At 40.3% G+C, this 26,852-nt stretch overlaps 1 protein-coding gene and 1 pseudogene across 4 annotated transcripts in view; one reads left to right on the top strand and one right to left on the bottom strand.

Moving 5' to 3' along the window:
* RFX4 (regulatory factor X4) overlaps window positions 1-26,852 on the top strand; it is a 181,979-nt gene that overhangs the window by 21,858 nt on the left and 133,269 nt on the right. For 3 of the 4 annotated variants that reach the window (XM_037996587.2, XM_073021061.1, XM_008004541.3), the window contains exon 2: window positions 7,029-7,115. The exons of the other annotated variant lie outside the window; for it this stretch is intronic. In XM_037996587.2, the coding sequence (XP_037852515.1) occupies window positions 7,029-7,115 (87 nt within the window). The remainder of the gene's footprint in view (window positions 1-7,028; window positions 7,116-26,852) is intronic. 4 annotated transcript variants of the gene reach the window in all.
* LOC103239035 (large ribosomal subunit protein eL6 pseudogene) lies at window positions 19,040-20,266 on the bottom strand (annotated as a pseudogene).

The raw sequence follows: 26,852 nt of genomic DNA on the forward strand, positions 1-26,852 counted from the left end.
CTGTCTCCCAGCACTGGGAGTCACAGGTCGGCGAACTCTTCACCTTTCCCAGAACCACCAGGCCTTTCACAGCTTTGTGCCTTTGTCCTGAAGGCAGCCCTCCTGCCTGAAATGCCCTGCTTCCCTCCTTGGTCTGGCAGGTGCTGAATCCTTTAAGGACCAGCTGAAATGCCACCCCCTCTGTGAAGCAGCCAGGCTTTCCCCTCCATGGAAGCTTTCCTCTCTATGCCCCACAGCATCTTATTATAATACCAAACACTCCTGGTACCTGCTTGTAGAGGCAGTGTGGGCAGTGTGGGCAGTGGGGGCAGTGAGCACATCCCAGCCTTAGAGTCAGACAGACCTGACCTAGCTCAGCCACCAACTAGCTTCTCTGGGTCTGAGTTTCATTCTTGCAAATCAAAGTTAGTCAAGTCTCCATTTCAGTTGCTGTGAGCAACAGAGATGAAGCATGTGGAGCGGAGCAACCAGCACTGAAGGTCACTCAATAAATGCCAGACATCACCATTAGGCATCTGTCCCTGTCACTCAGCTGTGAGTTCCTGGTGGATAGAGACCATGCCTTCCTCATTTTTCTACGGCTCTTAAAGCCAAACACACTAGGTGCTTTACCTTTATAATTCCAGTTAATCTTTGAAGAAATCAGGTAGGTAAGAACTCAGGATGGTTTAGGAACCATCCCAATGTTATATAACTAGTAAGTGGCCAGGCTGGGATTTGAAATCCAGTCGGATTTGAGCTCCAAACCCCACTTTCTACCAAGCCCATCTCTGTCTTCTCTTTCATGTTGTACCACCTCCCCCTTGATCACTCTGCATCAGCCCCCTGAGCCTTCCTGCCATTCCTCAAACAAGTCAAGCATGATCTTTCCTGGGGTTGGGGGTAACCTTCGCCCTTGTGGTCCCCTCTTTCTGAATCTTGGAAAACCTTGCTCCCTCACTAAACTCAGTGTCTGCTCACAGGCTGTTTCTTCCCAGAGGCCTTTCTGGTGGGGAATTCCCGCTCCTCCTCTCTCATTCTCCATTATTTTCTTCCTTTACTTTCCTTTATCACAAGCATCACTACAGCTATGTGCCCAATACTGTACTAGGCTCTTGGGGACAAGGTACTGAACAAGATAGACAACGTCATTAGAACTTACGTGTTAAGGGTGGGAAAAATAAGTGATTTTTTAAAAAGGGAATAAACAACAACAACAACAAAAACCCAGATACTTTTAGGTCTTGAGACGCTAGTCCACCAGCGATATCCTATGTAATGTATGTGTGTCCTGTTGAATAGCTTTTGTTCATCTCTTCTATTTGAACACTGAAGATACTTGATAATTATTTGGAAAATGAATAAATGGATGCACGGATAATCTAAGAGATTCCTGTCAATGTGTCCTATAAACTTCAAGGATTACCTGGCTCTTGATAACCATCTTAATAGGCCCTCTCTGCCAGGTCAATATGGGTTTGTGAAGCACCACTCTGAACCTTGAACTGCCTTGGACGTGCCATGTCCCCGATGTGGCTACTTCTGAGTTATTCTTTGCTGCTGTAAAGAGAATGAAGCCTTGTAGAAAACCTGATAACTATACGTGGCTCTGCTCAACCTCATTATATGTACCCAAGAAAATAACTTCACATTGGGGTTTCCAAATCTTCAGTCCAAAGTGAAGAGGCACAAAGATCTTCCTCTAAGGAATGTGGGCTGAACTCCCTGAAAGTGAAAATCCATAGGCATTATCTGCCTCCTCCTTCCTGCCTATAATCCCAGATGAATCAGGGGAAGGGATGCTTCACAGCCCAGGAGCCTCTGCTCACAGCTGTAGGCAAATCCTCTTGGGCACTTGCACAAGCTTGGTCCTTACTAACAGGTCAGATGATTTTTACAGATCAAGAATGAGGCAATTGGGAATAGGAAGTTATCTCAGTAGGAACTGAACTCTCTTTCTCCTATGTCCCATGCAGTCCCCAGAACTCAGTACCAGTATTGCAGCATTGATCACAGTCTGCCTTCCTTCAGAACTTTTGCTTCAAGCCTAACTTTCCATATCTATAATTAGAGATATGAAAACATGACACATAATGTTGTTCTGGGTCCAATTTAGACAACATATGTGAAAATGGCTTCTATAGTACCTGGCACTCAATAGGAACTTAATTTTTTAGAAAAAACATGTATTTATTGTGCAACATCTATGGAGCCAGGCACAGGGCCAGCCATTGGGTGTGAGATGATGGACAAAAATGACAGGGTCCTGCACTCATGAGCTCAGGGAGTAGCACATGCCTTACTTTCTACTTGGTAACTAGAGGGCAGAAGCCAGTCTTGTTCATGTTTATATCACTACAACTGCTCTCTCTCTCTTTTTTTTTTTTTTTTTTTTTGAGATGGAGTCTCACTCTGTCACCCAGGCTGGAGTGCAGTGGTGCAATCTCGGCTCACAGCAATCTCTGCCTTCCAGGTTCAAGCTATTCTCCTGCCTCAGCCTCCTGAGTAGCTGGGATTACAGGTGCATGCCACCACACCCAGCTAATTTTTGTATTTGTAGTAGAGACGGGGTTTCGCCACATTGGCCAGGCTGGTCTTTATCGGCCTGTCTCAGCCTCCCAAAGTGCTGGGATTATAGACGTGAGCCACCGCGCCTGGCCACTACAGCTTCTCTTTAGCACAGCTTCTTGCATCTAGAAGGCACAAAATAAATGTGTGTTGAATTTTGCTTTATTTGGAAAATCGCCTTTGATGTGTTATACTTTTCCACGCCTATGTGGTTAAAAAAAAAAGAGAGAGAAAATGATTAGCAAATTCTATAGATATGTGGATGTATCTACTTATAAGCTATGCATTCTTTGACATATGTGTCACTAATGTAACAGTTATTGAGGTCAGACTACAGGAAAAACTTTATAACACTACTAGTGGAAAGTCAAAAGAAATAGAATAAAACAGCCTCCATTCTTAAGAGGTTTAAATTCTAAACTGAAGAGGCTTCTGTGTATGACAAAGGCTGACAAAAATATGTAAATGAATTTAGCGCAGTATATAAGTAGAGTTTTAGCAAAAGTTCAAATACAAAGCAGACTGAGAAAAATGCTGCAGAATTGGCACATTGTTCTGAGGACTAAATGGGACATAGGAGGAGAAAGCTCAGTTCACGTTTGGAGACAGCATTGTGATTATGACCTGAGTTTGAATGCTGGTCTTCCTCTTACTAGCCAGATGACTTTGGACGAGTCACTGAATCTCTCTGAGCCTTAGTTTTCTTATCTCTAAAATGGGCCTATTAATAGCACCCACCTCTAGGACTGTAATGAGTATTAAGTATGATGATGTATGTAATGCAGTTGTATGATACCTCACCCACAGTGAGAGCTCAATATATACTGAACTTTATTATTATAAAATCACATCACCTACAAATCAATAAGGTGGAAGAACACAGTGTTTCATTCAAAATTCAGTATATATGTCATTCTGCCCAAGTAATTCTTGACCTCTGTAAGACCAAAATCCATTGTTAAAAATAATTTTAAAGTACATAACGTTGACTTCAACTGACCTAAAGAGAGGCCTTCCAGTCATAGGAAGCTACCTGGCTTATGAGACATGAATTGGAGATGCCACTCCTAAGAGCTCCACTAGGGAAGAAGACAAAGGTCAAAGTGCCCCTGCAGATTCAAGGCCTGTATCTGGTTTGGATATCTCAGAGTGTTGCATCCACATACCCTGGAATGCAAGACCCTTGAATGCATGAGAACTCCAACTGCCCAGAACAACACAGGTGATGGTTCTTTCACTGTTCAGATCATGGTCTGAACCCTCAGAGTCTATCCCAAGTGCCACGTGTTCACATGGACATTGATTAACTAGAAGACACCCAGAAGCAGGTGAACTGGATGGCAAAGAAATGGGAACATTTCTTTCCAAGAAAGAGGTAAAACAATGTGGTTCTTTGATGGGGGTACTTCAACCAGAAATATGGGGAAATGATGATTATCTTCTCGTATCTGCAATGTGCCAGTGAGACCAGACTTATTCTGGGTTGCCCCAGGGAGCACAGTTGGCTACAGGCATAGACTGTTGGGTCAGAGAGATGTGAGTGGATGCGATGGGTGAGATGTGTTCTCTTTCATTTTCACGGCACCTCCCACCCTCTCCCACTTCTTGTAGCCTTGCTTTCATCTCTCTCCAATGTGGGATTGCACAGTGTGGAGGACAGGTGCTGCCGTCAGGAAAGTTCTTTCTTTACTTCAGCTCTTGTGGGTGGGCGCTGTGCTCTCTTGGCTTACCTGGTTATTAGAACCAGGTCGTCTCGGGAATGTTGCCACAGATTCTTCAGAGAATGTCCCACCAGTCACGGGGGTTCTTGCCTGCGAGAACAGGCCCTTCTAAGGACTCTGATGTTAACAGGCCTGAATCCAGCGCAGGCAAATGGGTGAGAGGGAGAGTGCTTCCCTTAGTTCCTGTTTCTGACAATGGGGGGATTGGGGTGTAGATGTGAGTGCGTGTGAGAGTGACTGGGTGTGTATACCTATCTAGGAAGACCAGGGGTTGGCCCAGAACTATAGATATTGCTTTTGATGGTATGGTTTGGTGGAGACAGAGGCTGCGAACTTCAGCAGATGCCATCTACGTATAGCCATGACTGCTGCCAGGGAAAATGAGCCAGGAATTGAAAGGATGAGAAGATCTAAGTGAGACATTCTGGAGAATCCTGAAACGAATTCTGGAGATTTGTAAGCAGATGTGCATTTGGATACAGCGTGATGACAGACACCTACCCCCAGCTTTGAAACATTACAAGCTGTCTGTCTCCACATTGTACATTCGATATCTGGAAGGGGCAGCGTTTTAATGTTTTGAATTTCTCTGCCTCTCAGTATTTCCTGGGAAATATCAGATTTCCATATCCTCTCAACAAGCTGGCCCTTGTTCCTCCCCTTGGATATTTTCCCCCTACTTATTCACAATTTTGGAAGCAGCTTTTAAAAGAGCAGTTTGTTGGGACATAAAATACAAAACAAAACAAAAATCCGACATCTCTCCCGGCTGTTGACATTGATTTCCCCTCTCCACATAGCTTACTCGTCTACGGGGCTTCTTTTTACAATGTGTAACCTAAGGTGTTAACTAATGATCTTTTCCTCAGCTCTTTGAATTATGAAGAGTCACATTACTTAATCCCTCTAAGTCCCAGTTGCTTTCTAGGAAAAATAGAGATTAAAATCCTTGCTTCAGAGAGTTGTTGTGAAGATTCAATGAAATAACTTATGCAGAGGGCTGGCATGTTCAAATAGGTGTACAATAAATACCAGCTCCCAGATCATAAAGAAGGCAATGGGGAACCACACTGCCCAAAAGCCTGCAGCCATAGGTGTAGCCATTTCTGCTATAACACCCCATATGCCTTCCTAAAAATCACCACATTATACAGAATCGGCCAACAAAGACCACTGAGTTTACTGGAAAAATAAGCTTAGGGGCACAATACTGAAAAACCTGGTCAGTGACACATAATAAAAGACAGAAACCTAATAAAAATGATATCACAGTTTTGCACATGTTAAATGGTTTAGAAATACACAAATCCAATAAAAATGGCACTTCACCTTGGAAAAGACCTGAAGATTGCCTTTAGAGGTGGGTATCAGAAGGGTTGCAACCTGTGAGTTATTATGAAGTGAGTAGGTGTGACTCATAGCACAATGTGGACCAAAGTAGCTGGTAGATGTCTGAGGTGTGAACATGAGTGTGTTCTGCATATTTCTGTGGTGCTCAGTATAATGGGGGGGTGGGGGGGAGGCGTGGAGTTCTCTGCATTCACCTCATGTTTTTTATGAAATAAATGGAGCATAAAGAGACACAAAGTTTGCACTATGCTCAGATTGTTCCCAAATATATCACTTGCATTGGGACACATTTGTTTTCTCAAGACAAGTGTTATAGTAGAGCTGACTGTACTTAGCTGATGTTGTTGAATGATGAATGAATGAATGAATGAATGAATGAATGAATGAATGGTGGGTGGTCTAGAAAACAGAATAAGTATTATACTACATTGCGACAAATACATTTGTAGCCTTTGAAATTGGATTAAAAAAAAACCCCATAGTCTTGGATTTTAAAAGGGCTCCATAGCGGCTGGGCACAATGGCTCACGCCTGTAATCCCAGCACTTTGGGAGGCCAAGGCAGGCGGATCACCTGAGGTCACGAGTTTGAGAACAGCCTGGCCAACATGGTGAAAACCCGTCTCTACTGATACAAAAATTAGCAGGGCTTGGTGGCAGGCACCTTCCCAGCTACTCAGGAAGCTGAGGCAGGAGAATAGCTTGAGCCCGGGAGGCGGAGGTTGCAGTGAGCCGAGATCACGCCATTGCACTTTAGCCTAGGTGACAAGAGCAAACTCCATCTCAAAAACAAAAAAAAAAAAAGGGGGGGGCTGCATAGCTACCATAGTGCTTTTGATTTCTCCTCCTGCTATGGCTTCCAGTCTGTGAGAGCTCTTTGAGGGGTCCCTGGCCAAAGGGAGGCAAGCTACAAGGTTCCCTGTCCTCTTCCAACCAGAGTCCCTAAAGTTTTACCTGTTTTTCTTTTTGTTTTCACTTGAAGAAAAGTTCTGCTGCTAATTCACAAGTTTACAAACCACCACCAGTGATTCAGTTGACCAAGTCTGGTTTTACAAACTGCTACTCAGGAACATACCTTCTTTGCTCGGAAAGATAATCCTCAGTTGGTACTACAAATACTCCAGAATTCGTAGAATCTGACCAAGAAATACTCAAGTGAGGCTTCAAAGAGCCATTTTGCATCCAAACTACTCAGCAGTCGCAGCAGCAGCAGCAGTGGTGCGCATGGAACTCCGTGTAAAATCCCATTCCAGTCTGGGCAGATGCCACGTGAATGTTGATGAGCATTTAAATTTAATGCATATGATGTTCTGTCTCTTCTCAAACACCCACAGCAATTCTGTGATTTTCTTTTTCTTTTTCTTTTCTTTCTTTCTTTCTTTTTTTTTTTTTTTTTTTTTTTTTTTTTTAGAGAGCTGGATTGAAAGATGTCTCAACGAAAGTGAAAACAAACGTTATTCCAGCCACACATCTCTGGGGAATGTTTCTAATGATGAAAGTAAGTGCTTGAAACTCATTCTTCCATGACATCTCAGACATAGCCAGTGTCCTGATGGGAGGGTAGTGCCTCTAGATTGCTAGGCTGGGCCGAGTCACCTGGAACAAGATGCTCTCCAGCTATTTATGAAATATCCCAGGACCTCTCTGTAATATTCCACAATAGGGAGTGGAATCCCTCCAGGTAGACCTCGAAACTGAGGCCACAGCAAAAACTTGCTGTTTACAGACTCAACTTCTTCAGGGGACTTGCTAGCCTGCGTTCCCAAAGACCTTGTTATAGTGATGCTCCAGTCGGGCAAATGTGGTCCCTGGTTGGGAAAGGCCATTCTCAGTGTCCACTGTAAATATGGGTTCAAAGTAGTTGTGTCACAGGATTGTTGTTTTAGTCATAAATGTCCTTGATATCAGAAAGCAGAAATTTCTTCCAGTTCTCGGACTAGAGAGCTAGAGTTAACTGAAAGATGTACGCTCCTGTGTTTACACCTTGCCCTGTGTTATGTCAGACTGGGGCTTCTGGGTGCTATATTAAGAGCAGTAGGCTACTTGGGACTTGTATTTTTTCCCTTAAACACTAAAAAAGAGGGATCAGCTTATTATAAGTCCAATTTTTTACAGAGTCAGAAATGACTTTCTTCCATGGTTGGTAAAGTGCATCTCCTTAGTTCAGTTTTCTGAAAGCATGAGCCCCGGCCCACCTGCTCCACAATCCCCTAGAACATTTGCTAGATCTACTCAATAGCCCCCTCCTGAGTCTTAGCTGAGGTTGTCATTCTGTCATCACCATGTCACTTCATTTTATAAAACTGAGCTACATTGGCCGGGCGCGGTAGCTCATGCCTGTAATCCCAGCACTTTGGGAGGCCGAGGCGGGCGGATCATGAGGTCAGGAGATCGAGACCATGGTGAAACCCCGTCTTTCCTAAAAATACAAAAAATTAGCCAGGCGTGGTGGCGGGCGCCTGTAGTCCCAGCTACTCGGGAGGCTGAGGCAGGAGAATGGCGTGAACCTGGGAGGTGGAGCTTGCAGTGAGCCAAGTTTGTGCCACTGCACTCTAGCCTGGGGGACAGAGCGAGACTCCGTCTAAAAAAAAAAAAAAAACCTGAGTTACATTGAACATAAACTGTACAAATCTTATGTGAGTAGTTTGATGGTTTTTTTTCTTTACATATTGTATCCACTGGTGTCATTACCACCCAGAAAAAGATATAGAACGTTTCTTGTCCCCCAGGAGGCTTCCTCATCAGTCACTACTGTCCTGACTTACCAGTATAGCCTGTTTTTGCCTGCTTTTAAAACTTCATATAAATGGGATAATGGACTCTATTCTTTTGTGGGTAACTTTTCTCAGTCAATATAATGTCTGTGAGATTCATTCATGTTGTTGTCTCTAGCAGTAGTTATTTCTTTCTCATTGTTGTATAGTATTTCACTGTATGCATATATCACAATTTACAGATCTTTTAAGTGTTGATGAATATTTAGTTGTTTCAAGTTTTTGATTACTAAGAATAAAACACTACTTGGGAGGCTGAGGCAGGAGAATGGCATGAATCCGGGATGCAGAGCTTGCAGTGAGCCAAGATCATGCCACTGCACTCCAGCCTGGGCAACACAGTGAGACTCCATCTCAAAAAAAAAAAAAGAATAAGGCCAGGTGTGGTGGCTCACGCCTGTAATCCCACCACTTTGGGAGGCCGAGGCAGGCAGATCACAAGGTCAGGAGATTGAGACCATCCTGGCTAACATCCTGGTAAACCCCGTCTCTACTAAAAATACAAAAAATTAGTTGGGCGTGGTGGCGGGCACCTGTAGTCCCAACTACTCGGGAGGCTGAGGCAGGAGAATGGCGTGAACCCGGGAGGCAGAGCTTTCAGTGAGCCGAGATTGTGCCACTGCACTCCAGCCTGGGCGACAGAGCGAGACTCCATCTGGAAAAAAAAAAAAAAGAAGAAGAAAACGTATCTGAATATTCTAAGTTTTATTTCATTTTGGCAAAATCTACATAACATAAAATTTATCATTTAATCATTTGAAATGTACAATTCATTGACGTTAAGTGCATTCATTCACCTTGTTGTGCAGCCATCTACACCATTCATTTCCAGAGATTTTTTCATGTTCCGCGACTGAAACTCTGTACCCGTTAAATAGTAGCTTTTCATTCTCCTTTTCCCTCAGTCTCTGACAACTACTATTCTACTTTCTGCCTCTGTTAATTCAACTGCTCTAAGTATCTTCTATAAGTGGAGTTGTAAAGTGTGTGTCTTTTTATGACTGGCATGTTTCACTTAGCATAACGCCTTCAAGGTTAATCCATGTTGTAGCATGTGTCAGAATTTTCTTCCTTTTGAAGGCTGAATAATATTCCACTGTATGGATATGCCACATTTTCTTTATTCATTAAGACATTGATGGGCAATTGAGTTGTTTCTATCCTTTGGTCATTGTAAATAACACTGTTGTGAACACAGGCAAAGAAATATCTTTTCAAGTCTCTGCACCTAATTCTTTTGGGGGTATATACCCAGAAATGAAATTGTTGGATCATATGGTAACTCTGTGTTTAATTTTTTGAGAAACCACAAAACTGGTTTTCATAGTGGCTGTATCACTTTACATTTCCACTAGCAAGGCACAAGAGTTCCAATTTTACCAGTTCCTAATCATCATTTATTATTATTTTTTAATTAATAGCCACCCTAATGAATATAAAATGGTATCTCATTGTGGTTTTCATTTGCAATTACCTAATGGTTAGTGATGTTGAACATCTTTTCATGTGCTTATTCACCATTTGCATATCTTCTTTGAGGAAATGTCTAAGTTATTTGCCCATTTTAAAATCAGGTTGTTTTCTGTTGTTTTAGGAGTTCTTTATATATTCTGGATATTAATGTCTTATCAGTTATATATACTTGCAAATATTTCCTCCTATCCCATGGCTTGCTTTTTCACTCTGTTGATTGTGTTCTTTAATGCACAGAAATTTTTATTCTAATGCATCCAATTTAACTATTTTTTCTTTTGTGGTCTGTGCCTTTAGTGTCATATCTAAGAAATTATTGTCAGATCCAATGTTGTTTTCTTTTGTGGTCTGTGCCTTTAGTGTCATATCTAAGAAATTATTGTCAGATCCAATGTTGTGAAGCTTTTGCCTTTTTCTTTCTGAGAGTTTTATAGTTTAGTTTTAGACCTTACATTTAGATTTCTGATCTGTTTTGAGCTAATATTTGTAGATGGTATTAGGTAAGAGTCCAGCTTTATTCTCTTTTTTTAGACAGAGTCTCACTCTGTCGCCCAGGCTGGAGTGCAGTGGTGATGTCTCGGCTCACTGCAACCTCCGCCTCCCACGTTCAAGTGATTCTCCTGCCTCAGCCTCCTGAGTAGCTGGGATTACAGGCATGTGCTACCAAGCCAGGCTAATTTTTGTATTTTTTTTTTTTTTTTTTAGTACAGACAGGGTTTCACCATGTTGGTCAAGTTGGTCTCGAACTCCTGACCTTGTGATCTGCCCCCCTCAACCTCCCAAAGTGCTTGAATTACAGGCATGAGCCACTGTGCCCGTCTGAGTCCAGCTTTATTCTTTCGCATGTTGGTATCCAGGTTCCCCAGGTTCCCCAGCACCATTTGTTGAAAAGACTGTTCTTTCCCCCATTGAATGGTCTTGGCACCATTGTCAAAAAACACTTGATCATGTATGTGGAGATTTATTTCTGGGCTTTCCATATTATTCCATTGATCTGTATGTCTGTCTTTATACCAGAACTGGACTGTAGCTTTGTAGTAAGTTTTGAAATCAGGAAATGTGTGACCTCTCATGTTCTTCTTTTTCAAGATTGTTTTGGCTATTCAAAGTCCCTTGAGATTCCATATGAGTTTTAGAATGGATTTTTCTATTTCTGAAAAAAAAAAAAAAATGCCACTGGGGTTTTGATAGGCATTGCATTGAATCTGTAGATTGCTTTGGGTAGTTTTAACATCTTAATAGTAAGTCTTCCAATCCATGAACACAGGATGTCTTTCCATTTATTTGGTGTCTTTAGTTTCTTTCAGCAACAACATTTAGTAGTTTTCAGTGTACAAGTGTTTTGCTTCCTTGGTTAAGTTTATTCCTAAGTATTTTATTCTTTTTGATGCTATTGTACATGAGATTTTCTTAATTTCCTTTTCAGATTACTCATTCTTAGTGTATAGAAATGCAACTGATTATTGTGTGCTGATTTTGTGTCCTGCAACTTTGCTGAATTCATTCATTAGTTTTAACAGTACTTTTGTGTTTGGGTATGTGTTAAATCTTTGGGGTTTTCTACATATAAGATCATTTTGGCCAAACGCAGTGGCTTACACCTGTAATCCCAGCACTTTGGGAGGGCGAGGGAGGTGGATCACCTGAGGTCAGGAGTTCGAAACCAACCTGGCCAACATGGCAAAACCCCATCTCTACTAAAAATATACAAATTAGCTGGGCATGGTGGCAGGCACCTGTAATCCAAGCTACTTGGGAGGCTGAGGCATGAAAATAGCTTGAATCCGGGAGGCAGAGGGTGCAGTGAGCCAAGATCGCACCACTGCACTCCAGCCTGGATGACAGAGTGAGACTACATCTCAAAAAAAAAAAAAAAAAATCATTTCATCTATGAAAAGAGATAACTTTACTTCCTTTTTATTAATTTGGAATGTTTTTATTTCTTTTTCTTGCCAAATCGCTATGGCTAGGACTTCCAGTACTATTTCGAATAGAAGTAGTGAATGCAGGCAACCTTGTCTTGTTCCTGATTCTAGAGAAAAAGCTTTCAGTCTTTTCACCTTCGTTAGCTGTTGTTTTTTAAATATGACCTTTATTATGTTGAGGTAATGCTCTTTTGTTCTTAGTTTATTGAGTGCTTTTATCATAAAATGGTGTTGAGTTTTGTCATTTTTTTCCTCCATCAGTTGAGATGGTTACGTAGTTTTCCTTTGTTTTGTAGGAACCATCAGTTGAAATAGTTATGTAGTTTTCCTTCCTTGAATGCAAGGATGGTCTGGCAAACAGAGATCAATTGATATAATGTATTTATTGATTTTGTATGCCAAACCATCCTTGCATTCAAGGAATATATCCCATTTGGTCATGATCTGTAATCCTTTTACTATGCTGCTGAATTCTGTCTGTTAGTATTTTGCTGAGGATTTTTGCATCTCTCTCTCTCTCTCTCTCTCTGTCTCTCTCTCTATATATATATCTATATATATTTATATATATAATATTTATATATTATTATATATTTATAATATATAAATTATATTATATTATATTATATATATTATATTATTATATAATATAAAATATATTATAAATATATATATATATATATATATATATTTTTTTTTTTTTTAGATGAAGTCTCACTCTTTTGCCCAGGCTGGAGTGCAATGGCACAATCTTGGCTCACTGCAACCTCCGCCTCCCAGGTTCAAGCAATTCTCCTGTCTCAGCCTCCCACATAGCTGGGATTACAGGTGCCCACCACCACACCCAACTAATTTTTTGTATTTTTAGTAGAAATGGGGTTTCACCATGTTTTTGGCCAGGCAGGTCTCCAACTCCTGACCTCAGGTGATCCACCCTCCTTGGACTCCCAAAGTGCTGGTATTATAGGTGTGAGCCACCGCGCCTGGCCTGCATCAATATTTATAAAGGATATTAGTCTGTAGTTTTCTTTTCTTGTAGGATCTTTATCTGGCTTTCATATCATGATAATGCTGGCCTCGTAGGATAAATTTGAATGTGTTCCCTCCTCTTTCATTATTTTGAAGGAGTTTGAGGACTGGAGTTCTGAACATTCTTGTATATCTTTTGGTGAACATGAGCACTTATTTTTGTTGGTGTGTTCCCAGGAGTAGAATTGCTAGATCATAATGTATGGGTATATTTAGTTTTAGTAGATACTGCCGAAACAGTTTCCTAAAGTAGTTGTGCCAATTTAGACTCCCACTATCAATTTATAAAAGTTTCAGTGTTTCACTTCCTTGTCAACATTTGAGATAGCCATTCCTTCTAATATTAGCTATTTTCATGGGTGTATAGCGTATATCATTTTGGTTGCATTTTTTCTGATAAATAATGAGTATAGCATCTTATTATATGCTTATTAGGCATTTGTGTATCTTTTGTGAATTACCTCTTCAAGTCTTTTTTTTTTTTTTTTTTGGAGTCAGAGTCTCACTGTGTTGCCCAGGCTGGAGTGCAGTGGCATGATCTCGGCTCACTGCAACCTCTGCCTCCCAGGTTCAAGTGATTCTTCTGCCTCAGCCTCCCAAGTAACTGGGATTACAGGCACATGCCACCATGCCTGACTAATTTTTGTATTTTTAGTAGAGACAGGGTTTCAGCATATTGGCCAGGCTGGTCTTGAACTCCTGATCTCAAGATCCACCCGCCTCAGCCTCCCAAAGTGGTGGGATTACAGGCGTGAGCCCCCGCAGCCGGCCCTTCTTCACGTCTTTTACCTGTGTGTTTTTTCAAAATTATGTTGTTGGTTTTCCCCTTAAGGGTTTGTAAGAGTTGTTTTTATATCTTGAATAGGAGATACTAGTATTTGCCAGGTAAAAGTGTTATAAATATCTTCTCTTGGTTTGTAAGTTGCCTTTTTATTCTCATAATGGTAACCTTTATGAACACAAGTGTTTCATTCTAATAAAATTCAACGTATTAATGTTTTTCTTTTATAGTTAGTGCTTTGGTATCCTATTAAGAATTTTTGCTTACCTGAAGTTCATGAAGATCTTTTTAACAGATCATCTAACAGCTTTACTATTTTACCTTTCATTTTTATATCAATAGTTCATCTGGAACTTTTGTGTATGGTGTGAAGGAGGAGTCAAAGTTCTTTTTTTTTCTTTTTAATTAATTGATAGAGCATGGTTTCTTGAAAAGGTCACCCTTTATCCACTGAGTTCCAGTGGTGCCTTCATCATAAATTGGTAGATTATATATATTTGGATCTGGGTCTGGACTTTTATTACAAACTGTTGGCCTTACTGTCTGTTTTTGGGCTAATACTACAGTCTTTATTACTGCACCTATACAATAAGTCATGATATCTGGTGGCATAAGACCTCTTGTTCTTCTTTACTTCTTCAGTATTGCTTTGGTTAATCTACATTCTTAACCATTCCATATTGATTTTAGAATTAGTTGTCATTTTTTCACATATGCAAAATACCTGCTAGGAATTTTGATGGGGATTGCATTGAATCTATAATAAATTTGGGAAGAACACCTTAACAACATCAAATTTCCAATTAACATATGTTGCATTAGGCCTCCAAGTATTTGGATCATCTTTAATTTTTCCCAACAGTGTTTTGTAGATTTCACTGTAGAGGTTTTACACGTCTTTCTTTAGACTTATTCCTAGATAATTGATGTTTTTCAATGCTAAAGTAAGTAGTACATTTAAAGTTTTTTCTAATTGTTAGTTGCTAGCATATTAAAATGCAATTATTTAGATAATAACTTTGTATTTAGCCACTTTGCTAAATTTGCTTATTAATTTAAAATTTGCAGTTTTTGAACGTTCTATGAACATCATCATGTCACCTGAGAATAATGACAGCTTTGCATCTTCCTTTATAATCTTTGTATTTTTTTTTTTTGTTTCGTGTGCCTTATGTACTGGCTGGGACCTCTAGTGCAATTTTGAGGTGACGTGGTGATAGTGGACATCATTGCCTTTTTCCCAACCTAAGTGGTGAAAGTGTTTAGTGTTTGACCATTAGGTGCGATATTTGCTGTGGATTTTTGTAGATACTCATTATCAGGTTGAGAAAATTCCCTTCTATCTTTGGTTTTCTGAGAGACTTTTCTTAAATGGGTGTTGAATTTTATCAAACACTTTTTCTACATCTGTTTTGATGATCATATGTTTTTCTCCTTTATTCTATTAATACTGTGAATTACATTGGTTGAGTTTTGAATATTAAGTCAAACATGCATTCCTGGAATAAATCATACTTGGTCAGAAGTATGATCTTTTTATATACTTCTGGGTGTGATTTTTCTATATTTCAGGCTGGATTTTGTTAAGGATTTTCACGTCTATGTTCATGAGATTTGTGGCCTATGGTATTTCTTTTTTATGATGTTCTTGTCAGGTTTTGGTGTCAAGATTATACAGGTCTCATGAACAGGGGTAGGAAGTTTCATATTTCTCTATTGTTTTGAAGAGTTTATATAAGATTGGTATTCTTTATTTCTTAACTCTTTGGAATAATTCAACAACTGGGTTTGGAATTTTCTTTGAGGGAAAGTTTTTGATGATGGATTCAATTTTCTAAATAGTTATTAGATTATTTATATTTTTATTTCTTTTTTTACTTTTAGTAAATTGTTACTTTTAAGGAATCTGTTTCATCTAAATTTTCAAGTTTATTTACATGATGTTCAAACTTTCCTTTTATTACCTTTGCCTTTATTTATTTTTTGAGATGGAGTCTCACTCTTTTGCCCAGGCTGGAGTGCAATGGCGTGATCTTGGCTCACTGTAACCTCTGCCTGCCGGACTCAAGCAATTCTCTTGCCTCAGCCTCCTGAGTACCTGGGACTACATGCATCCGCCACCATGCCCAGCTAATTTTTTTTTTTTTTTTTTGTAGAGATGGGGTTTCACCATGTTGGCCAGGTTGGTCTTGAACTCCTGACCTTGTGATCTGCCCACCTCAGCTTCCCAAAGTGCTGGGATTACAGGCATGAGCCACCATGCCCTGCCACTTTTGTCATGTTTTTAACATCTATGTTGATGTTCTTTCATTTTTGATATTGGCAATTTAGGTTTTCTCTGTTTTTCTTCAGCAGTCTTGCCAGGGTCTCTCAATTTTAATAGTCTTTTCAAAGGTCCAACTTTTGGCTTTGTTGTTTTTCTCAATTTATATCTTTTAAGAATTGCATTCATTTCTGCTCTTATCTTTTTTCCTTCCTTCTACTTTCTTTGAGTTTAATATGCTGTCTTTTTCCAGATTTTGAGATAGGTGCTTAGATTATTGATTTTCAACCTTTCCTAAGATATACATTTAAAGTCATAAATTTTCCTCTAAGCATTGCTCGATTAATCCCAACATTTTTCTGATACCACACTTTCATTATTGTTCAGTTAAACACATTTTCAGTTTTTTATTGTGATTTCTTCTTTTACTTGGCTTATTTAGAAATCTGTTGCTTAATGTCCCAACATTCATAGATTTCCTAATTGTCTTTCTGTTGTTGATTTCTCTTTTAGTTCCACTGTGGTCAGAGAACATATTCTGTATTATTTCAAAATTTGAAATTGTTGAGACTTAGTGTCTGTCCCAACATATAGTCTATTTTGGTTAATGTCCATGCACACTTGAAAAGGATGTATATTTTGCATTTTGAATGTACATTTTGGGTTTGTTGTTGTTTTTGGGACAAAACCTCACTCCATCACGCAGGCTGGAGTGCAGTGGAGCAATCTCAGCTCACTGTAGCCTCTGCCTCCCAGTTCAAGTGATTCTCCTGCTTCAGTCTTCCACGTAGCTGGGATTACCGGTGCCTGTCACCACACCTGGCTAATTTTTGTATTTTTAGTAGAGACAGGGTTTCACCATGTTGACCAAACTGGTCTTGAACCCCTGACTTCAAGTGATCCACCCACCTCAGCCTCCCAAAGGGCTGGGATTACAGGTGTGAGCTACCACGCCCAGCTGAATGTACATTTTAAATGTCCCAACTTATAATCTATTTTGGTTAATGCCCATGTGCACTTGAGGAGAATGAGTATTTTGCATTTTGAATGTACATTTTGAATGTATACTGGATGGAGCGTTTTATAGATATCAGTTATGTGAATTTAGTTAATTATGTTATTTAAATATTCCATATCCTTACTGTTTTACTGTTGTTATTGTTTGTTCTCTCAGTTACTGCGACAGGTATGTTAATATCTCCAGCTCTCATTATGGTTGTAGCTGTCTATCTTTTTAGTTTTGTCAATTTTTACTTTATATATTTTAAAGTATTAATTTCTTAGAAATTTAGGATTGCTATGTCCTCTTATTGAAATGACTTTTTTTATTATTGTTAAATATTTCTACCTTATCTCTAGTAATACTTTTTGCTTTGAAGTCTATCTTGTCTGATATTAATACAGCTACACCAGTTTTCTTTACACATGGGTTGCTACGGTATATCTTTTTCATCTTTTTATTTTTAATCTTACTATATAATCTTATTATATTTAGTTCAGTAAAGTTTTTAACTGTAGCTTTTTTGAAAAACAAAACCCAGTCTGATAATCTTTGAATTTAGACCATTTAAATTTAATATTGTTACCGACATTATTGAGTTTAAGTCAACAAACTTACTATTTATTTTTTATTTGTCCCATCTGTCTTTATTCCTTTATTCTTACTTTTTAGCTTTTAGGGAAGGGATTAACAGAATTTTTAAAAATATTCGATGTTTTCTTCTGCTAGCTTTTCAATTATACATTCTTTTAGAGTGGTACTATTGGGGATCACAATATGCATTTTTGCATTTTTCACGTATTAATACATCTACCTCACATTACTCCTTCCCCCACTTCAAGCACAGGGGAAGAACACCATCATATTTTAACCTCATTTTCCTCTTTCTCATCTTCTGAGCTCTCATTTTAATGTATACATCTTCTACATATGTTATACACCCCACAGGCATAATTACTATTGTTTTAAGCAGTCAATATTTATTTTCATTTATTCACAAATTTACCCTCTCCAGGGTTCTTTCTTCCTGTCAGCAGTTTCATGCTTCCATCTGGAATCATTTTTTCTTTAACTCAGAGGAATTCCTTGCAGATTTATTATCATACTGTGTAGTATAGTGTAGATCATGAAACACATCTTTATTTCACATATATTTTTGGAGGATATTTTTGCTAGTGATAAAATTCTAGGTTGGTGAGACTTTTTTAAATTTTAATTTTCCTTTCAACACTTTAAAGTTATTCCACTGTCTTCTGGGGTCCAAAAATGTCTATTGAAAAGTTAGTCATCAGATGTATTTTTACTCCTTTGAATGCAATGTGTCTTTTTGTCTCTGGCTGGTTTAAAATTTTTTTCATTGTCTTTGGTTTTCAGTAGTTTGACTATGATATGCATAGATACGGCTTGCTTGTTTTTATTCTTCTTGGGGATCACTGAGCTTCTTGAATGTGTATGTTGTCTTTCATCAAATTTGCAGATTCTTTGCCATTGTCTCTTCAAATATTTTGTCTTCCTCACTTTTCTCATCTTCTGGAGCTGCAGTTACATGAATATTAGACCTTTGATTATACCTCTTTTTTTTATGTTTTGCTCTGGTTTGTCCATCTTCATTCCTTTGTACCTCAGTTTTGTATTTTTTTAATTGACCTGCCTTTCAGTTCTAAATTCCCATTTTCTATCATGTCTAGTCTTCTATTAAACCCATCCAAGTGATCTTAATTTCAGATATTGTATTCTTCTGTGGTAGGTGGTCCAATTGATTCTTTTCTCATAGTTTCTAAATCTTGATTGATATTCTCCATTTTTCATCTGTTTTGTCCATCATTTCCTCTAATTTGACCATATTTTTCTCTATCTCCTCGAACATATTATCCATAGTTATTTTAAAGTTCCTGTCTGCTAAGTCTAGTATCTGAATTATCTCTGGATCTATTTCTATTATCTGGCTATTTCTTGGATTTCAGGTATTTTTGGTCCTTTTGAGGTTTTCCAATAACACCTCATAGTTTTTTATCCAATACTGGACATTATGGATGCAAAGTTGAAGAGCCTTTGGGTGAAGGATGTTAACTTTCTCCAACAAGTGTTGAGTTTTGTTCTAGCAGGCAGAGAGCAAGCTAGCAGATCTCCTTAATCTTGTCAAACCTAGTATATTTTGGTTTTGTCTGTACTACTAGGTTTTTATTCCTAAAGCCTGGCCTTTCTGGGTGTTTACCAACTTCCCTCTACTTTGACCCAGCTTAGACTCCAACCCTAACCAATTAATGATTGGCTCTTTAGTCTCTAAGCTGCTACTTTCCCCTCAGTTTCTTGGTTTCTCACTCTGCATGTATAGCTTGGAGTGGGCTAAGGATTTGAGGGGTAATTTGAATACAAGTATGTTTGTCTCTTTCTTTTTTTTTTTTTTTTTTGGTAGTTAGCTATTTAATGAGGTTCTTAAGGCATTTAGAACACCAATTTGTGAGGATAAATTCCATTCGTCAGGGCAAACAGATCGCAGGTAGCCCTGGAGCTGAGGAACAGCTTTGATTTTTGGTAGAATTTGTGAGTCCACAGCTTTCTGATCAATCTTGCGCTGCTCTGTAATCTCGTATTTCTCTTTTTCTGTGTTGAAGATCTCACCTTCTTGGTGTCTGGGCTTCCGCAGCTGCTGCTGCTTGAAGTAAGCATCAGTAAGATGTTTTGGGATTTTGACATTGCTGATATCGATTTTGGTTGAGGTGGCAATGACAAATTTCTGGTGTGTTCTTCGTAGAGGAACTCGATTGAAGACCAGCGGTCCAGTCACAAGTAACAAGCCACTAGCCAGCTGCTTCAGGAAAACCACGCTCTTGCCCCTGTGGCCTCCAGTGAGGATGATCAGAATGGTCCCGGGTGTAATGCTAGCTCACAGTTTTCTCACGTGCTGACTGAAGGGTTTTTTGCGATGGCTCAACAGCTTTCGAGGCACATCTTCAGTAGGATAATATCTAGGCATTTTGCGAAGTTTAACCACCCGGGTACCGCCGTTTTTGTCACCACCAACTGGTTTTGTAAGAGTTGCAAGAACCTTCTCCCTCTTTTTCTTTTCAACCTTGGATTTAGCGGCTGAGTACTTTCTCTTATACATGGCCTTTCTGGAATACATGGCAGATCGGGAATACCTGCCAATTTCTCTGACAAGGACAGGGTTGCGGCTGCAATGGGGCTTCCCCTTCTTGGGCTTCTTAGCCTTGAGGTTACCCTTTTTCACCTTGCCACCAGCATCAGCCTTCTTGGCTTCAGGTTTCTTCTCTTTAGTATCTGGCTTCTCAACTTTTTCACCCGCCATCTTGCAAGATGGGAAAGCGGTGTCTCTTTCTTTAAAGTTCTCTTCTCTTTGGGATTCTGCTCCTTAGATATTAGCTACTCTGTTATCCCCAAACTCTCCTTAGCTCAATAGACTATACTCTTTGCTTGGGTTCTATTTCCCAGTGTAGCAATTTGGAAAGATCTTTCAGGAAAACGCCAACGTGACTGTAGAGCTTACTTCTGGTGCTTCCTTTCTTTCAAGGCTTGTAGTTCCTCTAGTCCTGTCTGCATTTATTGCCCTCCAATGTTTTCAAATAGCTATTTGTATATTTTATCTAGCTTTTACAATTTGGTGGGTGAGTTAATCTAGTGCAAGCTACTTTATCATGGAGGGAGCTGGAAGTCTGATTATCAACAACTCTTAGACAAGGAAATTGAGACCTAGAGAAGTGAAGTGGCTTTCTAAGATTATACAAGAAGTCAATACCAGTGCTAGATCTAGAACATGGGCCACCTGACTCTTGTCCAGATAAAAGAAAAAGGAGTTTCAGTTCACATTTTGCATTTATTTTCAAAACACAAAGATCACATTTTAAAAACTCCCACAACTTTAAAAGTTATGTGTACCTATATTTGGAAAAATATCTGAGGAAAGAAAATAATTGCCTCTAATCCCACTGTGTAGAGATAACCACTCTTGATGTTTTTGTGTTTCCTTCCAGTCTTTTTTCTAAGAATATATTGTTAAGCAAAATTATATATACATATTTATTTATAGTTAATATGTATATGTAGCTATCATTTACTGAGCAATGAGAAGTGCTTTAATTCCATGATCTCATTTCTTTCTCACAATAGTCCAAAGAGGTGGCTTATGATTATGAGCTTTACTTACATGTGTAGAAATAGAAGCTCAAGCATACTTGCATTCAAATTCCCATCAAGTCCTTAGCCCACTCCAAATTGCTTGTTTTTTTGAGACGGAGTCTCACTCTGTTGCCAGGCTGGAGTGCAGTGATCTCAGCTCACTGCAACCTCTGCCTCTCGGGTTCAAGCAGTTCTCCTGCCTCAGCCTCCTGAGTAGCTGGGACTACAGGCACATGCCACCACATCCAACTAATTTTTGTATTTTTAGTAGAGATGGGGTTTCACCGTGTTAGCCAGCATGGTCTCGATCATTCGACCTCGTGAACTGACTGCCTTAGCCTCCCAAAGTGCTGGGATTAAAGGCGTGAGCCGCTGCACCCGGCCCAAATTGCATTTTTCCCCTCTAGCGGATGTCAAGAATCTTGCCCAAAGTCACACAGCTGTTAAGTGGTAGAGTTGAGATTTGAACTTAGGTCTATATGTCTGCCTTTCAGCATTAGTCTTTTATAGTGTTTTTTGCACTTGTCTGCCTCTCAGAAAGTAATAAACCCTCATGTTTCAAAGACTTCGCACTGGAGATTTCATAATTTGCCAGTAGGAACACCAAGAGCAGAGCTCATCACCCCCGTTTAGTGACTGATCTGATGTGTCAATATTTGATTGTGCCTTGTCATCTCCTTTACTAGACTAGAAAGCCCCAAGAAGGCAGGAATGTTGTGTGGTTCTCTGTTGTAACCCCGGTGCTTACTATAGGACATGGTTGAAGTTTTAAAAATTACTTATGAGGGGTCGGGCGCAGTGGCAAGACGGGCGGATCACAAGGTCAGGAGATCCAGACCATCCTGGCTAACACGGTGAAACCCCGTCTCTACTAAAAAATACAAAAAACTAGCGGGGTGAGGTGGCGGGCGCCTGTAGTCCCAGCTACTCGGGAGGCTGAGGCAGGAGAATGGCGTAAACCCGGGAGGCGGAGCTTGCAGTGAACTGAGATCAGGCCACTGCACTCCAGCCTGGGCGACAGAGCGAGACTCCGTCTCAAAAAAAAAAAAAAATTACTTATGAGGAAAAAACCACTCTGCTTTAGCATGTTAAGAATGCTTTGACCTGTAGTCCCAGCTACTCAGGAGGCTGAGTTGGAAGGATTGCTTGAGCTGGGGAGGTGGAGGTTGCAGTGAACCAAGATCATGCCACTGCACACTAGCCTGTGTGACAGAGTGAGACCCCATCTCAAAAAAACAAAAATCCAGAAGAATGCTTTGGATTTTAAGAGACAGAAACCTGATGGTTTAAATGATGTAGGTATTTATTGTTTTATTTAACCAAAGATGGGAAGGATGAGGTTCCAGGGTTTATTCAACAGTTCAACATCCTCCAGGACCCAGGCTCTTTATGTCTTTCTGCTGAGTCCCCTACATTGTTGGTATTTTGTCCCCGTGTTAGTACCTCATAATCACAAGGTAGCTGCTGCAGGTCCAGGCATCAGGTACACATTTAAGACAGGAAAATGGAACAAGGGGAGGTGCCAGTTACTTTTCTTCTTGTGTGTCTCTCTTTTATCAGAAAACAACAAAATCTTTCCCAGAAGCCCCCAATAGACTTATTTTATGTTGTTTTTGTCCAGAACTCTATCATTTATAGCTGAAAGGGAGGATGAAAGAGAATTTGTCCAAAGAATAAGATTATGATAACTGGACTGACCACAGATCAAATCTAGCCTGTGGACTGTTTTTATACATCCCATGATCTAATAATTTTTTTCATTTTTATTTTATTTTACTTTATTTTTTGAGATGGAGTCTCACTCTGTCACCAGGCTGGAGTGCAGTGTCGTGATCTTGGCTCACTGCAACCTCCGCCTCCCGGGTTCAAGCGATTCTCCTGCCTTAGCCTTCCGAGTAGCTGGGACTACAGGAGCTCACAACCACGCCCAGTTAATTTTTGTATTTTTTTTTTGGTAGAGATGGGGTTTCACCATGTTGGCCAGGATGGTCTTGATCTCGTGATCCGCCTGCCTCAGCCTCCCAAAGTCCACCGCGCCTGGCCTTTATTTTCATTTTTAAAGAGTGCGTGTGGAGGTTGGGGGGAAGAAGAAGAAAAGGAATAGACTGTGTGTGGCCCACAGGGCCTAAAATATTGTCTATCTGGCTCTTTGCAGAAAAAGTTTACCAACTCTTGGCTTAGAAAAATCATGGTTTACCTCTTGGGCTATCATAATATTGCCTTGGATAAAACTGGGGTTTGATTAGCAAGCAGGAAAAAATGCACAATTGGCTATTGGGTGGCCTGCCACAGAATGTATCCCTGGATCAGGCCAATGGAAAAAATGCCTTCTCGGGGTGTGATTTGAGATAGGTCAACATTCTGCCTACTGAGAGGACTTCTTTTGCTGGCATGAGCCTTTCAGTATCAGCACCAAGGACCTGGTCAAAATGAAAATGTGTTGCTCGGAATGGGAGACTATTCAGTTTGTTAGCCTAGAATAAAAGAGTATGAGATTTTATGGATCATCTTGGCCCAACTCTCCTGTTTTACCGTTAAGGAAACTAAGGCTCAGAGAAAGGATGTGATTTGCCAGAGATCACACTCCTAGTTAGTGTCAGAATCAGGACTGTTACTGAGGCCTTCTGATATCTGTCAAATGCTCTGTTATGTCCACTTAGCAACCCAGAAAAGATTAATTTAGTTGATTCGCTAGAGACTCAGTGAGTGTGAGGAAATGTGATATGGGACTGATATTTTTTGACGGAATGCAGTTGGAAAGAAAACCCTGGACCAGTGGGGTCAAGTCCTAAATGCCTGATGGGTGAAGAAACCGAGCAAGAGTGGATGGGTTATTTGCCATAATTCAGGTCTCATGAGTTCTCACTTCCAACCTAAACAATTGCATTTTTCCACTAGCAGATGTCAGTAGATGTGTATGCTTCTGATGGCATACTCACCAACAAACAGGAGGATTGTGACTGTAAAATATTAAAAAGTCAGTGACTATTGGAACATCATATCCAGAGAGGAAAGCTCAGCAGTGTGGATTGGACAGAGTTGTATGGGTAGAACAGAAGTTCCTGCAAAAGTTGGGCCCAGAAGATTCCCTGAGCACCTACTACATGCTAGACTCTATGGAAATCCCAAAATTATGTAAGGAAAGAAAGAGGAGGGAGCCAGTATTAAAATATATTCAGCACCAGGCAGTATGCTGGGCATAATCACAACCATGATTTCTTTTAATCCTCTGGAGGGAAAGTATTTTTTCTCCCCATTTTACAGATGAAGAAACTGAGATTCAGAGATTATGTGACTTATTCAATGTCATAGCAAGTAAGTGGTAGAGTTAAGACTTGAATTTAGAGCTATTTTATTTTATTGCTGGCTCTCTTTTGACTACATAAACTGTCTTTTCCGTGGATCCCTGCTCTCAATGAATTTTCAATCGAGAAAAGAAGTTAAGGTACATACTTGAATATTCATAATGCAAGGCCATATGTGATCGACTTCATTCAAAGGATATGAGGTGTACTTAAGACCTTGCCAAACCAAGTGTGATACTGACCTAGAGCATAGACCTTCCTGGAAGCTTGTTAGGAATGCAATATTTTAGGCCCATCCCAGACTCATTGACACATGCTCTGTATTTTAATAATACTTGCAGGTGATTTACTAATTATGCATGTGGAAGTTTGGAGAGGTCACGAGATTGGAAGGTGACTCTGGGGAAGGCATTTTGGAGGAGGTGACATTTGTCTTGGCCCTCAAAGGATCTATGTGGTTCCTGCAGTGATAGGAAAATGGGGGAGGCAGAAAGCTATGAGATTGGTCTTGAGCTTGGAGAGTTTTCCAGGTTGGCTTGAGCAGAGAGGTTGAAGAATCATGGCAGACAGGGCTAGGAATGAGTTTGGGCCACATCACTGAGGGACCTGAATTCCAAACAAGGAGTCTGGAATTTGAGGTCTGAGGTGTCACTGAAGGAGCTGGCTGAGGAGTGACAAATCAGAGTGGTGTTTTCAGAAGGTTGGTGTGGAGGTTCTATGCAGGTGGATTCAAGCCAGGAAGACACATCAGGGCTGCTACCTACTCCAAGTTTGAGGCCTTAGACTAGGCTGGTGTTAGAGGGTTGGAAGAAATTAGAGAAACTGGGAGGATAGGTTCAACAGAAGAAACCTCCTAGGTCACTTGCAAAGAATTGGATTGCCCCCATGGGGTGTCTGCTGCAGTTTTAGTGCTGGCTGGGAACCCAGGTTTGAGACTGCTAGCTGGCTGGCGCGGCCCCAGTGTTTAGGCTGTGATTTAAGATGGCCTCCTTGGCTCCTCCCGTTCCTCACCTCCGTGCCCATAGTGTCATCAAGGGCTGCCCATTCTGCCCGCAGTGTCAGCCTATCTGTCCTTTCTTCTCCAGCTGACCTTCCCCACTCCTCTGGGGAAGAAGGACATACTGCTTCCTCTGGGCTTCGAGCACACAGCCAGGCCAGGTCCCCTCCACCCTCCATTTAGTCTCTCCATGGGGCCAAAACATCTTGAGGGGAAGGCACTGTGTCTGACTGTATCTCACCAACACTTAACATAGTAGGGCCTGGTACATGGCAGGTGCTCAGTAAGCATATGGATATTAGGAAAACAAAATAGACCATAAAACCTCACTAGATTATGGGTATTTATAATTTGCTTTCAGTTTTTGGCACTCCAGGACCACTTATCCATTTGAGTAGATTCTTCCTTTGGATGCCCCTCCCCTATAGGATCTTTTTAATTTGTTCATACTTAAAAGTTAGAATAGTTTTGAATAGATTATACAGCCATATGGTCCAACAATCAAAATGCTGTAAAAGGTACTCATTGAGAAGTCTTGGTCTCACCCCCATCTTCCCCTGCAACCCTCTACTCCAGCTTCCTAGTAATAAACACTTTTGTTTATCATGTATTCTTCGAGTATTTCCTTATGCAAGTGAAAAATTCAAATATGTGTTCCTTTTTTTTTTTTTTTTTTTTTTTTTTGAGACAGTCTTGCTCTGTCACCCAGGCTGGAATGCAGTGGTGCCATCTTGGCTCACTGCAGCCTCCATCTCCCAGGTTCAAGCGATTCTCCTGTTTTATCCTTCTGAGTAGCTAGGATTACAGGCATGCACCACCATGCCCGGCTAATTTTTGTGTTTTTGTAGAGGCAAGATCTTGCCATATTGGTTAGGCTGTTCTCAAACTCCTGACCTCAAGTGATCTACCTGACTCGGCCTCCCAAAGTACTGGGATTACAGGCATGAGCCACCGTGCCCAGCCATTTGTTACTTTTTTAACACAAAAAAGTGGCATACTATATGCACTGTGTTGTGACTTGCTTTTTTCACTTAATAATAAAAACCAGAGTGTTCCATATCAGTAAGAATATAGAAAGTGTCCTCATTCTTTTTTGGTTTTCATCTTAAAAAAAAAAAAAAAAATACTTGCATAGTATCCCATTGTGAGGATGCCTTCTAATTTAGTTATCCAGATAAACGCCTGTGCTGTTTCCAAACTTTTGCTGCTACAGACAAGCTGCAACAAATAACCTTGTGTATGCATCGTTTCAGATGTGTCCAGGAATAGCTGTAGGATCAGTTCACAGACCTGGGGCTGCTGGATAAAGGGTACATGGGATTTCAGTAGATTCTGCCAAATGACCTTCCATACAGAGAAGCCCTGGGTTTTGTTTGTTTTGTTTAGTTTTTGTTTTTGAGATAGGGTCTTTCTCTGTCACTCAGGCTGCAATGCAGTGGTGCAATCACGGCTCACTGCAGCCTCAGCCTCCCAGGCTCAGGTGATGGCTCCCACCTCAGCCTTCTGAGTAGCTGGGAGTACAGGTGTGCACCACCATGTCTGGCTAATTTT

Source organism: Chlorocebus sabaeus, chromosome 11 (genome assembly GCF_047675955.1).
Source record: "Chlorocebus sabaeus isolate Y175 chromosome 11, mChlSab1.0.hap1, whole genome shotgun sequence".
Lineage (NCBI taxonomy): Eukaryota > Metazoa > Chordata > Mammalia > Primates > Cercopithecidae > Chlorocebus > Chlorocebus sabaeus.